Source organism: Drosophila willistoni, chromosome 3R, assembly GCF_018902025.1.
Source record: "Drosophila willistoni isolate 14030-0811.24 chromosome 3R, UCI_dwil_1.1, whole genome shotgun sequence".
Taxonomy (NCBI): Eukaryota; Metazoa; Arthropoda; class Insecta; order Diptera; family Drosophilidae; genus Drosophila; species Drosophila willistoni.
The window spans coordinates 2,108,708-2,122,982 of NC_061086.1; the positions used below are offsets into that span (position 1 = coordinate 2,108,708).

The 14,275-nt window shown below is 36.7% G+C and overlaps 3 protein-coding genes across 3 annotated transcripts in view; 2 read left to right on the forward strand and 1 right to left on the reverse strand.

The window, feature by feature from the left end:
- Positions 1 to 450: 450 nt before the first annotated feature.
- On the reverse strand, positions 451 to 1,514 carry LOC6650892 (ATP synthase subunit d, mitochondrial). Its single transcript, XM_015176858.3, has 2 exons — positions 1,439 to 1,514; positions 451 to 1,118 (listed from the first exon to the last, which is right to left on the reverse strand). Exon 2 carries the CDS (start codon positions 1,109 to 1,111, stop codon positions 575 to 577), a length of 537 nt encoding a protein of 178 aa, XP_015032344.1. The 5' UTR covers positions 1,112 to 1,118; positions 1,439 to 1,514; the 3' UTR covers positions 451 to 574.
- Positions 1,515 to 1,767: 253 nt separating this feature from the next.
- LOC6651412 (39S ribosomal protein L55, mitochondrial) lies at positions 1,768 to 2,275 on the forward strand. Its single transcript, XM_002072611.4, has 2 exons — positions 1,768 to 2,025; positions 2,081 to 2,275. Exons 1-2 carry the CDS (start codon positions 1,849 to 1,851, stop codon positions 2,225 to 2,227), a joined length of 324 nt encoding a protein of 107 aa, XP_002072647.1. The 5' UTR covers positions 1,768 to 1,848; the 3' UTR covers positions 2,228 to 2,275.
- A 981-nt stretch (positions 2,276 to 3,256) lies between these two features.
- Positions 3,257 to 14,275, forward strand: part of LOC6651413 — a 59,802-nt gene continuing 48,783 nt past the window's right edge. Inside the window, exons 1-2 of the mRNA XM_002072612.4 lie at positions 3,257 to 3,739; positions 13,228 to 14,086. Coding sequence (XP_002072648.3) covers positions 13,676 to 14,086 — 411 coding nt within the window. The 5' untranslated portion in view covers positions 3,257 to 3,739; positions 13,228 to 13,675. The remainder of the gene's footprint in view (positions 3,740 to 13,227; positions 14,087 to 14,275) is intronic.

The window sequence follows — 14,275 nt, forward strand, 5'->3', positions numbered from 1 at the left end:
CAAAGGGAATACAAGGATAAATTGAAAAGGAGGATACGTACATATGTTTATAATTTTTAAATGACTGGGTTATAATTTAATGACAAAGGAAAGGTTTTTACCTAGCCTTGTTTATAAATAGGGACGATTAATCTTCCGCTATCCCGGTTTTCGCAAAAGAACAAAAATTAGATTTTAACCTATACTATTGTTAATTAAAATTGGTAATTCATATTATTCCCGATGGGAAACTAACTTTGGCTAGTTAATCTGGATAGCTTCTATGTGAAATGTGATGGACCGACTGAATTTAGAAGTCAACTTCCAATGATTGAAAATGCTTCGATTGTTTATGGTGGAAAATTAGATTTGATTAATCCTTTTTATAGTAAACCAAGGTGAAATGGTTACAGAGTTTGAAAACTTTCTTAAAGATTTGGATGAGATTCAAAACAGAAAAAAAATCATTCATTTCATAATTTTATTATTATTTGTTATTTACTTTTACATCGATTTTAACATTTCGAATCGAAGAGACTTTCAGGATTCCGCTCGCTTTATTGGTGACCGTTTTCCTAATCCTCTAGTTGAAGCTTTAGTGATGGCCTTGGGCCTCAGCTTCCAACTGCTCCTTGGATTTGTAACCCACCTGTTCCTCTGGTGTGTGGGGCCAGAATGTGGGCTTGTTGATGGGATCCAGAGCACTGTCAGGGAATGCATCACGGTAATCCTCCATGGTCATTTGCTCATAGGGCAACAATGATTTAAGATGGGCAATTTCCTTCTGGTAGTTCTGAATGCGCTGCTCGGAGGCCTTCTTGTACGATGCAATCTCCGACTGCGAATCTTTGATTTCCGCATCCACCTGAGGCGACACAGTATCCTTTGGGTAGGGTACGGTCAGGGCATCGTACTGCTTTTGGAAGCTATCAACCAGACCAGCAACCGGAATCAGACGCTTGTAGTTGGCCCAATCGATTTTTGGTGGCGTCTCTGGATTGGCCAAAACTGCACGCACGTAGATGTCCGACTTGGTCTTGAAGGCACCAAAGCTGCTTCTTTGGTTAGCGGGAACACGTTCGGCCAGAGAAGACCAGTTGATCGAAGATTGAGCTACGCGGCGGGCGGCCATGGTTAAGCTGAAATGGAATTTTGTATGTGCGATTAGATGTTTAGCACGAAGGAATAATTATGTTGGAGGTGGTGGTTTGGTTTTTTTTGTTATATAACAGGACTTGACGATTGAAATGTAGCAGTATTAAGTTTTTCCGACAACAGATTCGCTAACAAAAAATACTTAAGTGAAAATTATGTAATTTGGAAGTCGTAAGATTTTGTCGCATTTATAGGTAGTTTTCCGGCAAGATGGGTCACAAATATATGGAGTAGCATTTAGACCTTAAGTTCTTTTACTCTTTTCGCTATTTTTATATTTAGTTTTGTTAGTTTTGCAACGTACTTAATTAATTTTTTGGATAAATCAAGAATTCCCGAACCTCGTCCAAGTGCTGAAAGTAATTATCGATAGTTTATTTTCGACATGTGATAGGCGATAGCTTTCAATTTGCACAGGCCGTTTACACTATTATCATGGACGGAAGACTCCAAATATGTGTCTAGCAAAAACTAACCACAACAGAAAATAGTCGACCATTAAGTAATACTCACTAGTCGCCTGACTAGTTTATGTAAAAAAGAATGTATATCAGAAACCGAATGCAGTTTAGTGTAAGCACACAATAATTTGCGAAGACTTATCGAAATTTCGATTCTTTTCACTATTTTTCGCGTGTATGGCAATGCTGTTGTTGGTTTATCTCTATTACGTGAAGTCCACAACATTTAATTATTGTCGATTTTTTAATTAAAATGCTGCTGAAAGAAATGCCTCAAATGCTGCAACAGGTGCGCACCCTGTCGTCCGCCACGGCTGTGGTGACTCGTCTTCATCGGTCGGTTTATTGCCGTCTGTATCCCACAGTTGTCGTTCAGCCGGATGGCTCAACCATAAACATACGTTACCAGGAACCACGAAAGATTATTAAAGTAAGTTTCAAAAACCAAAAAGTAAATAACATTTTACTAACAATTCGTTCTCTAGTTACCCCTGGACTTGAACACTTTGTCAGAATCGGCGCGCAAAGCTCGCCTAGAAGCACGGAAACCTCGCAAGAAGGTTAAGATTATGGAAGAAGTGGAGGATAACTTTAATGCCAAGAAGTATATGAAGTTTATTAAAAAGAAATAGAACTTGTCTTATGCACAAAATGAATTAAACTGTTAATTTGGTAAAGTAGATTTGAGAAATTATTATGATTCGAGTATAGAAATTATTATGATTCAACTAGTGCACATTGGGCCGGATAATTGTTACTGACAATGAAGCAAGTCTGCCTCTTTTCTTTGCAATATGAATTTATAATTAACCTATTAAAATTGCCCTGAAGTTATACATAGAGCTTTGCCCTGCATTCGTCATGTAACTAAACTAATTCATAAAAATCATTATTATACAATTTTAAAAAGTGAGCATTTAAAAAGTGTTTATTAGATTCGATCAGGAACGAGGTAAGTTCATTATCGGCTGGGCATACTCAAATTCTTTCTAAATCCCTAAATCTTTAGTGTGCTCGCATTATCTATAGCTGTCATATAAAAATTCGACGTCATATAAAAACTACTTAAGTTTTTAGGCTCTTTTTTGCATAAATTCGACCTAAAATAGTAAATCTCAAGTAATAATTTCTCATGGACCACTTTTGTTAGTAAATATTCGCAATCAACGAACTGCGAGCAGCCCATGGGAGATATGTGTTTAATTCTCATCTGTTGTTTTCGGAATATTAAATGTGGAATCGTTGTAACTCTTGATTATCAGCCTATAATAAACTATACGCATGGTGTACCACTATATCAGTATAGTGGTACATCTGTCATCAGTAACAGATCCGGAGGGAGTTCTGATGCAAAGTCAGATTTATCATTTATGGCAATAACGAGAGCAATCGACGACTAGATACCCGTCGCCCAATTCGCACTGTATAAACTGAAAATACATTAAAAAGCATTTACATACATACATAGTTTCTATTTATTGGTATATTACAAATCCCGGAAACAGTTACTTTTAGCTGTAATCCTGCTAAAAATTGGCTTGAATTTTTGTCAAACAAAATGCTATCGCTAAATGGTTGCCGCGAGTATTTTGTGAGCATTCTGAAGCTGGTCACACTCCAACAGTTGGTCACACTTTTTGTTTGTTTTTTTTTATTGTTGTTTTTGTATTCGAGACGAACGGACGTGGAAAGTGCGATACACGGAAAGAGAGAATAGAAAATCAACAATAAAATTTAGTTAATTAGTAAATAAATAAATAAGAAATACTGGAATTCCTAAGGACTCATGTACACAAGGTTTTCCATTTAAACGATTATTTGAAATTTAAAGCAAAGCCAAATTTAAAGCGTCGCGTCGCGTTACACCAGACATTACAGCAACAAAAAGCGAAATAGTGAAGTAAAGCCATGCAACAACAAGAAACCACAAAATAATACATTACAGCTATCGGTAAAATTTTGATTTATAAATGAATTCATACGCAGGGAATTTCGTATTTTCTCAGTGCAAGTGCAAGAGTGTGTGTGTATAAATAAATACAAATGCAGTGCTGCTCTAGTAAAAGAGAGAGTGAGAGAGAGAGAGGGAGACAAATACATGAGAACATAATTGGATTATTTCTAACAAAGAAAAAAAACAATTGGTAAATATATGTGTACATATAGACAAATTTTGGTGAAAACTTTTGAAAATTGGAACATTTTGCTGTCATTCTTTCGGTCTCCTTCCACATTGATACAACAATTTTCTAAGCATGTATGTATGTATGTAGGTGTGTGTATGCTGTGTGGGTTGGCGTCGTCTGTCTCTCTCCCTTTCTCTCACACAGACTCGGAGAGATTGCTTGTCGTAGGGAAGAGATCGGCGGGATGCGAAGGTGGTGAGACACTTTCTAGATTGGGGGGAGCCTCAATTCCATTTTCCATTCTCAGCTTCCTTCCTATACTCATTCCCTTGTCACTTTTACTGTGATCGGAATGTCCCGCACGCGTAATGTAAACAGCGGAAATGTAAAAATAACACTAATACGTTGGCAACTTACGATTATGCTTTATGTGTGCGTGTGCATGTGCGTGTGGTGTGTGATAATGAAAATATCGCTTCCTCTCACTTTTCTCCCATATGTCATCTTACTCCTCCGACTTCTGCAAATGCTGTTGCACATTGGGACGATTTTCCTTTTATTGCAACTAAAGGCTGGGAGTGAACAACTGTTTTATGTACCTGATTATTTCCCCAACTGTAAATGGAATAAGAACCCAAAAATGAAATCATAGCAAATATTTTTCAATTTAATAGTTATTATCATCTGTTATGTTTTAAGCTTTAGCCAAGTCCCGTTACATCTTTTACAATTTCTTGTCTTGCTCATGCAATAATTATGGCATATGCGCATAGAAAATTCTGCATGCCCTCTCATTTTATTTCGTCATTTATTTTAGGCAATATTTTTCAATTTGATTTATGGGGGGTTTTTTACTAATTTCAACACACTGTCAGGAGCTGTAGCACGACAGATGTCTGGAGTTAGATTCCACTTGGATTTGGTCCGAGAAGTGCAGCTGCCTAATTGGGATTGCAATTTTGTGGTATTCATTCATTTGCGGAGGTGTTGGTGCTGGCCAAGTGGGGTGGGTAGTGGAGGGTGGTTTCTGTGCTGCAGCGTTTATGAAATTAACCAAAAGAATGTCCCACCCTCCCTTCCTTTCTGTTGTGCCTAAGCTAATTTGTTTTCATTTTGTGTGCCACAGCATTTGCAGTTTTGTTTCCCTTTATCCTGCTCTTCTCATTCTCTTTTCTATGTTTGTTTTGTCTGCAATTTCGCTTTGCACTTGAAGTCGAAAATAAACTAATTTCTGGTTCATCGTCGTCTAAAGTTCATTTTAGGCGTCGTCGCCGCTGTCTACTTACACATGCATATGTATATAGTATATATAGACACACTTACATATCGATATCGGGTATAATTGGTTTTAGTTTATTCATCGTATCTAATTTTCTAAGCCCTTATCGATTAACCGTTGAACATTACCTTGAAATAAAGTGATAGATAGCAAGTTAATTCACAAACTATTAAAATATTTTCAGTGCAACTTAGTATACATTTTATACCCACGTGATAGTCTGTTGAAAGTGAATGCCAAGAATTTGTAAATTGTTGCCTAAATGGCGCAGAAAATACATACATATTTACATATCTATATGTACTAGAATATATGTACATATAGATATGTAAATATGTACATATGTGCCCTGTGTAAGAGAAAGTAAAATATTGAGAAATCAAAACCTTACGTTATTTACACCGTGCATTCCTACTATTTCGAACAAATGTTATTCTTTCTGCTTTCCAATTGTTTGAAAAATTTGGTTCAAATTTTGTTTTGTTTTTTTATACCCTTGCAAAAATTGTATATTAATTTTGGTCAAAAGTGTGCAACGCATAGAAGGAAGCATCTCCGACCATATAAAGTATATATATTCTTGATCAGCACGACGAGACGAGTTCAAATAGCCATGTCCGTCCGTCCGTCCGTCCGTCCGTCTGGATCAACGCAAACTCCTCCTAGACCGTAAGAGCCACATAGCTGAAATTTTGCATGTAGGCTTGTATATACTGCAGGCATTGTATATCTCGGATTCAGCCGGATCGGATCACTATATCATATAGCTCCCATACAAATGGCAAAGTCACGAACAGTGAAATTTAATATTTGTGAGTTAATTACAGATATAAACGACTATGCCAAGTTTGATCAAGATCGGGTGACTATATCATATAGCTCCCATAGGAACGATCTTTCGAAAACAGTGACTTTTGTCAATAACTTCGTTACTTTTGACGCGATTGCTTTCAAATTAAACATTTGTTAGTTTAATATATCTGTTAATGACTGTGCCAAATTTGATAAGGATCGGGTAGCTATATCATATAGCTCCCATAGGAACGATCGGTTGAAAACAGTGACTTTGATCAATATCTTCGTTATTTCCTATGCTAAGATTGTAGGCCGTTCTTTCGGACACATTAGCCCTTTTAGCTTAAACGTTTTTCCACTTTGATGATAGGTAAGGAAAAAGTTACCAAAAAAGTTGCAAGGGTATACAAACTTTGACGCGGTCGAAGTTAGCCCCGGCCCTCTGGTTTTTTTCTAAACCTGTAATTCATCTCTATTTCATTTAATTTTTATACCCTTGCAAAAAGGGTATATTTATTTTGGTCAGAAGTGTGCAACGCATAGAAGGAAGCATTTCCGACCATATAAAGTATATATATTCTTGATCAGCACGACGAGACGAGTTCAAATAGCGATGTCCGTCCGTCCGTCCGTCCGTCTGGATCAACGCAACCTCCTCCTAGACCGTTGGAGCTACAGAGCTGAAATTTTGCATGTAGGCTTGTATATACTGCATGTAGGCTTGTATATCTCGGATTCAGCGGGATCGGATCAATTTATCATATAGCTCCCATACAAATGGCAAAGTCACGGTGAGTTAATTACACATATAAACGACTATGCCAAATTTGATCAAGATCGGCTGACTATATCATATAGCTCCCATAGGAACGATCTTTCGAAAACAGTGACTTTTGTGAATAACTTCGTCACTTTTGACGCGATTGCTTTCAAATTAAACATTTGTTAGTTTAATATATCTGTTAATGACTGTACCGAACTTGATAAAGATCGGGTTACTATATCATATATCTCCCATAGGAACGATCGGTGGAAAACAGTGACTTTGATCAATATCTTAGTTTTTATGTAAATCTATGCTAAGATTGTAGGCCGTTCTTTCGCAAACATTAGCCGTTTTAGCTTGAACATTTTTCCACTTTGATGGCTATAGGTAAGGAAAAAGTTACCATAAAAGTTGCAAGGGTATACAAACTTTGACACGGTCGAAGTTAGCCCCGGCCCTCTGGTTTTAGGTCTGGTTTGTTTTCTTTTTCTTTAAATATGTATGTATGTATGTCTTTCTTATTGGGTATCCCATATTTTTTTCTTGTCGTTACTTCCCCATCGTAATTATCATTATCATCGTCATCATTGTCATCTTCTTGTGTTTGTTCTTCTTTTTTTATAATTTCTGCTCTTTGTTAAGACAAATTTGTCTTGTCTTTTTTTTCTTTTGTTCTGACCAACTTTCCCTTTCATTAACGTTTTTTTACCCTTGCAGAGTGTATTATAAAATTGGTCAGTTGTTTGTAACGTACAGAAGGAGATTTTCCGACCCCAAAAAGTATATATTCTTGATCACATGAGAAGCTGAGTCGATATAGCCATGTCCGTCCGTCCGTCGGTGCGTATGCGATGATGTTTTTTTTTTTTGGGTAAGATAAAGTATAAAAATTGGCAGGATTGGACCACTATATTATATAGTTCTAAAAGAAACATATTTACAGAAATTGGAGTATCCCCATGAAATTTACCAATTTGATAGTGTTGGATATAAAACCTCAGATCCCAAAATTTGAATCTGTTCGGATAAATAGAACACAAGTTACCGTCAATATAAATCGGTTCAACCGCTGCCGGCAGCGCTGCTTGGTGCCTTCTACGTCATCATCAAATCAACAGAGCATTATTAAAAAAATATCAAAGCAGCTAACATCGGCTATGCCGAAGTTTATATACCCTTGCAGTCCTTGGTAATAATAATTTTACATGTTCAAAATTTGTTTTCTGCAACTCAATTCATCAATATACAAACAAAACAATTTTACTCTTTATTTTACAATTTGTTCTTCTTCTTCCCTCATTCCCAAAGCAAGCAGCGCTGCCGGCAGAGCTGGGAGCAGAGCCGATTATTATATTGACTGTAACTTGTGTTATATTTATCCGATCACATTCAAATTTTGGGATCTGGGGTTTTATATCCAATATTATCACATATGTAAATTTCATAGCATATGTACTCCGATTTTTATGAAAATGTTTCTTCTAGTTCTTCTAGAGCTATATGATATAGTGGTCCGATCCTGATGGTTTTCATACTTTATTTTTCCCGGGTAGTAAAAAACCCCGGAAAAAAATTTCAGCACGATAGCTCTTAAGACGGCTGAGTAAAACGCATTCGCACAGACGGACGGACAGACGGACATGGCTATATCAACTCAGCTTCTCATGCTGATCAAGAATATATATACTTTATGGGGTCAGAAACGTCTCCTTCTGTGCGTTACAAACATCTGACCAATTTTATAATACCCTCTGCAAGGGTATAAAAACGTGTTCCATCTCAACTCTATGGATGATACTCAAAGAATAATACACGCAATTTAAAGGATCTATTCGGATCATGTAGAATTGCTGTTAAGGTGGTAATAAGAGACTAAACTGAATCTAATTAGTAATTGATCATCTCAATTGCCCGAATGAAACAACACCTGATGTTTCAGTTAGCACTCGAAATTATATTCTGAAAGCTTAACTTGTTAAACGTGCAATATCAAAAACCATTTTATCAACTTAAAAGGCCGCTAATGTGTGTATATGGTTTTGTGTATCAAAAATAAAATTATATTTGTGAATGCATACTTAAGACGAAGCGTCGAAGAGTGCTCGGAGCATTAGTAGAGAAATTTACAACAGCAAACCAAATGATTTTTCTAGCCACAATGATGATGATGGCCCACCAAAAAAATTAAGCTTGGCACGCTCGGCGAACTAAGTCAAGGCCCCCAGGCAAAGTATTTATAAACTGGGGGATGGGGTTAGATCTATTAAACCGTTTTCTATGCAATATCAAACTCAATAGTGATGAGAGAAACGCTTGACTTGAGTTCACCGATGGCAAAACTCGTGCGCTTTCAAATAAAAGTACATCGGTTATCATGAAAATTATGCAGTCCTCTTCACAAGGCCAAAATAAAAACAAGTCTAACTTAACCTCAAAACTCAAATAATACCTTATTTGTCAAACTTATTTTTTGTTGAACAAATTTCAGTTTAGTAGGAGACTTGTAAGAGTATCCAGACAAGTAAGTTGTCTTTGTGGAGTGGCTTAAGAGAATATTTTTACAACACGTTCCATCCAACAGTCGTTTTATTAGTGTGCGTGTGGAAAAGCAAAGCTCATTAACCAAATCCAACAAAAGTAAAGGTCACTACTTACTACACACTACTCAGTGGGATGAGTTAGCCAAAAACACTTAGGAAACAAAATACAATGAAGTAAATAAGTCGTCTCGCCGACTTGGGTATACCATACACCAGGTGAAACAAATATTTAAAATTTCGAAAACCAAATGTATGTCTATTAAATTGTTTTAACATGCCTCATACCATATGCTTTCTCGCTCACTCTACAAACACACGAGCACTCTAGCGCCGCCACTAGCCAACGGCCAATTCTGCCCTTATGGATCGCGTAGCAAAATACGTTCATACGTATATTTTGTATGTTTCTAGTCCGATTTCAATCAAATTTGGTAGTTTAATAGAAATAGATAAGATTTATTAATCTGCCAAATTTGATCGCGATGGTCAAAAAATTGCAAGAGCCAATCGGTTTTTTCTAAATTATGGAGGCGGAAGTGGGCGTGGCAAAAATTTGAAACAAACTCGATAACTGTACATACTACACGAGACTGCATACCAAATTTGGTGGCTCTAGCTCTTATAGTCTCCGAGATCTAGGTGCTTATACGGACGGACGGACGCACAGACGGACATGGCTAGATCGACTCGGTTGTTGCTCCTGATCACGAATATATATACACTTTGTGGGGTCGGAGATGCTTCCTTCTGCTTGTTACATACATCTTGGCGACTTTAATATACCATTTCACCCTATGGGTGTATGGTATAAAAACTGAAAGTCAACTAACCAGATCGACAGTTCATACAGACTGGATGCAATGCGGTTGCAAATTGTACAGAAGACTATTAATCAGATTTTGATTCACTTGATGTTTCAATGAACGGGAAATGCAAATCACCTTTTTTTTAGCAATGACTAATTTAAAATTTACCCAAAATGATTTCCGATTTTATGCGCCCAAGTCCTGAATAGTACTTAAAAGTTTTTCGACTATCTAAGCTGTTAATTGAATGCTCCTTTAATTGCATAAACATTTGCAATCACAGAGAGGCAAAAAACCAGATTCTTTCAGAAAATACGATGGGTAATTGTTCAAATATCAGCCAGGCTGATCATTAAACCGCCTCTAATCACAACTGACCACTTAATAGCTCAAAATGTATTACTTAGACTTTAGAATCTAAAGTTTAGATATACAGAAGTTACATGCATATATAGCAAAATGAAATGAAATTAATTATTACTCAACTTTTAATGTTAAAAAATATAAAACCTCAGATCCCAAAATTTGAATCTGATCGGATAAATAGAACACAAGTTACAGTCAATATAAATCGGTTCAACCGCTGCCGCCAGCGCTGCTTGCTGCCTTCTACGTCATCATCAAATCAACAGAGCACACGCATACACACATACACAGACGCAACGCTACATAAACTGGAATGATTGAAGAAGATGAAAAAATGTATTAAAAAGAGTAATAATTTGAATGTTTTGTTTGTGTATTGATGAATTGAGTTGCAGGGAAAAAAAATCAAAATGTACAAATGTTATTGCCAAGGACTGCAAGGATATATAAACTTTGGCATAGCCGAAGTTAGCTTCTTTGATATTTTTTTATTCAAAAAAAAAAACGTTTCCCATCTCAACTCTATGGATGATACTCAAAGAATATATACTACATATGATATCAATATCTCTCTTTGGTTCGTCCTAAGAAATACACGCAATTTAAAGGATCTATTCGGATCATGTAGAATTGCTGTTAAGGTGGTAATAAGAGACCAAACTGAATCTAATTAGTAATTGATCATCTCAATAAAAGAACAAACTGAATCTAATTAGTAATTGATCATCTCAATTGCCTGAATGAAACAACACCTGATGTTTCAGTAAGCATTCCAAATTATATTGTGAAAGCTTTTAAGATGGCGGCGTCAAGTTGATTTGCACAGACGGACGGCCGGACAGACGGACATGGCTATATCGACTCAGCTTCTCATGGTGATCAAGAATATATATACTTTATGTGGTCGGAAATGTCTCCTTCTGTGCGTTACAAACATCTGACCAATGTTTTAATACCCTCTGCAAGGGTATAAAAAAGGAGCTACTTAAGCATATTGAAAAACAACCCAAGACTCATTTGTAACTTCTGATTGCTTTGATCTGCCAGCTGAAAAAACAGGAAAGTAAAAAGTGTGTTTCGATCATTTTCGAAACACTGTGTGTGGACAATATTTTGTTGGTACATAAGTATTTTCGCACTTCATCGTGTCTCAGTCACTTTCTTTGTGCGTAATGGCTCCTAATGATGTGTGGCAGTGGTAGCTGCAGCACCTTTCGTTGTTGTCATCGTCGTCGATTGGCGTCGGTTAGCCGCAATTGACCCTAATTATGGGTCTGCCGCTGAAGCTTTGCCTATTGCCTTTTGCTATTTCCAGTGTGTTTGGACAGATTTTGCAAAAACTGAACGAAAACCAAACAATAGGAGCGAGTCTCATTAGTTTGACTCAGTTAAAAATACTCTTGAAAACTCGCTTTAACTATTTGGAAATTTTTGGAAAAATGTTAATTTCGAAAATTCGGTTAGTAATTTGTATTTTTCTTTTCTTTATATTTTCTTTTTTTTTCATTTTTTTTGTTTTTTGCCCATATCATTATCACTATTTGAAAATTTTGTGTAATTATTTTGTTATATGTAGTTTTAATTACAAAGCTGCCAAAAGTGGTGTGAGAGGCAGAGGGAGAGAGAATCACATTTGCTATTAAATATTTCTGCCGCTTGATTGCGACGTGTAGCTATTTCTGGGCCAATTTGTCGCAATCTTATCGCCAAAAATGAATATATGTATGCATTTTTACGTTCTCTATATACATATGTGTACGTACGTAAGTATGGCCGGGTTACGGGGCCCATAAAAAAGGTGCAAATTAAAATGCCAACGTATTGCCTGTTGGAGCAAAACATAATTTGTTATATCATTGTAAAAAAGTGCGGTTCTCTGGCTTATCATACCAACTATGTACTTGGAATTGTATTATTAACACACACACACACTCATCATAAACAAAATGACGAAAACAAAATATATATATTATACATAAATATGTTATATGTACTCATGTTAGCCCGAATCGTTTAATTTTTGTGTTCGTCTTCCATTTGTCAAGCTCAAAGTGAATGGTGAAAAAAATTACAACTCATTTGACTCTAAATCCAACGGAAAAAGATAACGAAATTGCTTGCTAAATTGTATTGTTTGTTTCAAAAACAGAAAAAAAACATGAAGTAAGCAAATTGATTGTTTTTTATCGTCCGAGTTTTCCTCCGCTATCAAGCACTTGTTATCAAAAGCAAAACCTTGATGCTGATAACAGGCACAGGTGACTCGGATAAGTGTTTTTGTGTACTTACATAGCCAAAATATTACTATGCCAATCGACGAAAAGGTACAGTTTGACTTTGACCATGAATATTTATTAGCGTAGTCTGTGTGTAGAGACGGGTTATTTATAGGGAGAAGGGGGGATATTTGTTGTTGTTCTGAATTTATTTCAAATGTGAAACGTCAACACTCCGCAGCAAAGAAGTCGCCGATTTGCAAATACCCTGGACACTCGAACTAAAAGTAATATGAACAGGAGGGGGGCCGAACTGGTTGTGGAATCAACATTTCACGTTGAGTGTTTCGATTTGGAACAACAACAAAGTATTTAGGTTAACAATGTTGGTTCTATTCTGTGGAAAGTTTTTCAAAAACATTAATTTACAATTGACAATTACAATTTTACAATTAACGTGCTTTAAAAAGAGTCAAGCGTTTGAATCAAATCATTTTGTATGGGAAAACACCTTCTAGAAAACACACCCTGTTTTTTTTTTGGTATATGACCCTTTTATGGGAACTTAAAGAAATTCATTGCCGGAGATGCGCTTAATTTTTTCTCTATTAAGTGGTTGAGGGTATGCAAACTTGATCACGTGCCACGTCACACGACAATAGTTAACTTTGTTTACATTTCATTAGCGGTTTCATTGGTTGATAACTATATGTATTGTTTGTTTTGTTTTCTTTACAGACTTCCAGTGTATCATGCAAGCAACAACAGCTTCCAAATACGAGAGTCTGTGCCAATAAATTCAAAATATATATCACAAATTGTTTTATATAGGTACATCCATATATAAAGCCGTTGTTTATGTTATATCCAAGCAAACAGAGAAAATTGTCATATTAAAAATTTTATATATCAGATATTTTTGTAAACCTTTTTTTTGTACATTTTTCATACCTCCAAATCTTACGAGTTGTCCAATATCTAACCACCCTCACCCACCACCATTTCAATGGGTTCGTTATAGTCTAGTGTCCAGTGTCGTGTGCGGAAAATTTTAATAACAAAACCACAAAAAAAAAAAGAGTAAATTAAATCGTCCTTGTGTCGGATTGTTCTTAGCCCTGTTGTTGGTGTTGTCGCGTTAAGCCACATAGGCACACAAACAGGCAACCATACGCCCAAGGTGATAATGAGCCTGAATGAACATAGTGGACCCGGTCCCCCGACAAACACGACGATCCTACAGGCCTCCAACAATATATTAAGCAGCGACTGCACCAGTCAATCCGCCAACATGGATCAAGTGGACTCCTCTGGTGGTTTGCCGTTTACATGGCCAAGTCCTGGTCAAGCATATAAGGGCTCCCATGCCGTCGCCGCCAATCCTACTTCTACCATTAATGGGGTTACCGGCCCAGTTGACAGTGGTGCGGAATCATCATTGCCACCCCCGCCGCCGGTTAGTCGTACCATATCGTCGGATCGATTGGTCACTGGCAGCTCGTGCCGCGCTCTCCGCACCGCCGTTTCAGCTCTATATTCCGTCGACGATTTTGTCAAGGAAAAAATTGGCTCTGGATTTTTCTCGGAGGTTTACAAGGTAAGTGAATTAGTTTAGTTACACTCATTTTCATTTCTTCCAACAATGGAGCTTCATTAATTGAATGCCACTTTCGTTTTCGAATTTGCCGCAGCAATAACAATACTATTATTTACACAATTTTAATTTTTAAACTTTACTAGTTTTTCGTAATTACCGACAACAATGAACATTGTCTAAAGGTTTTGT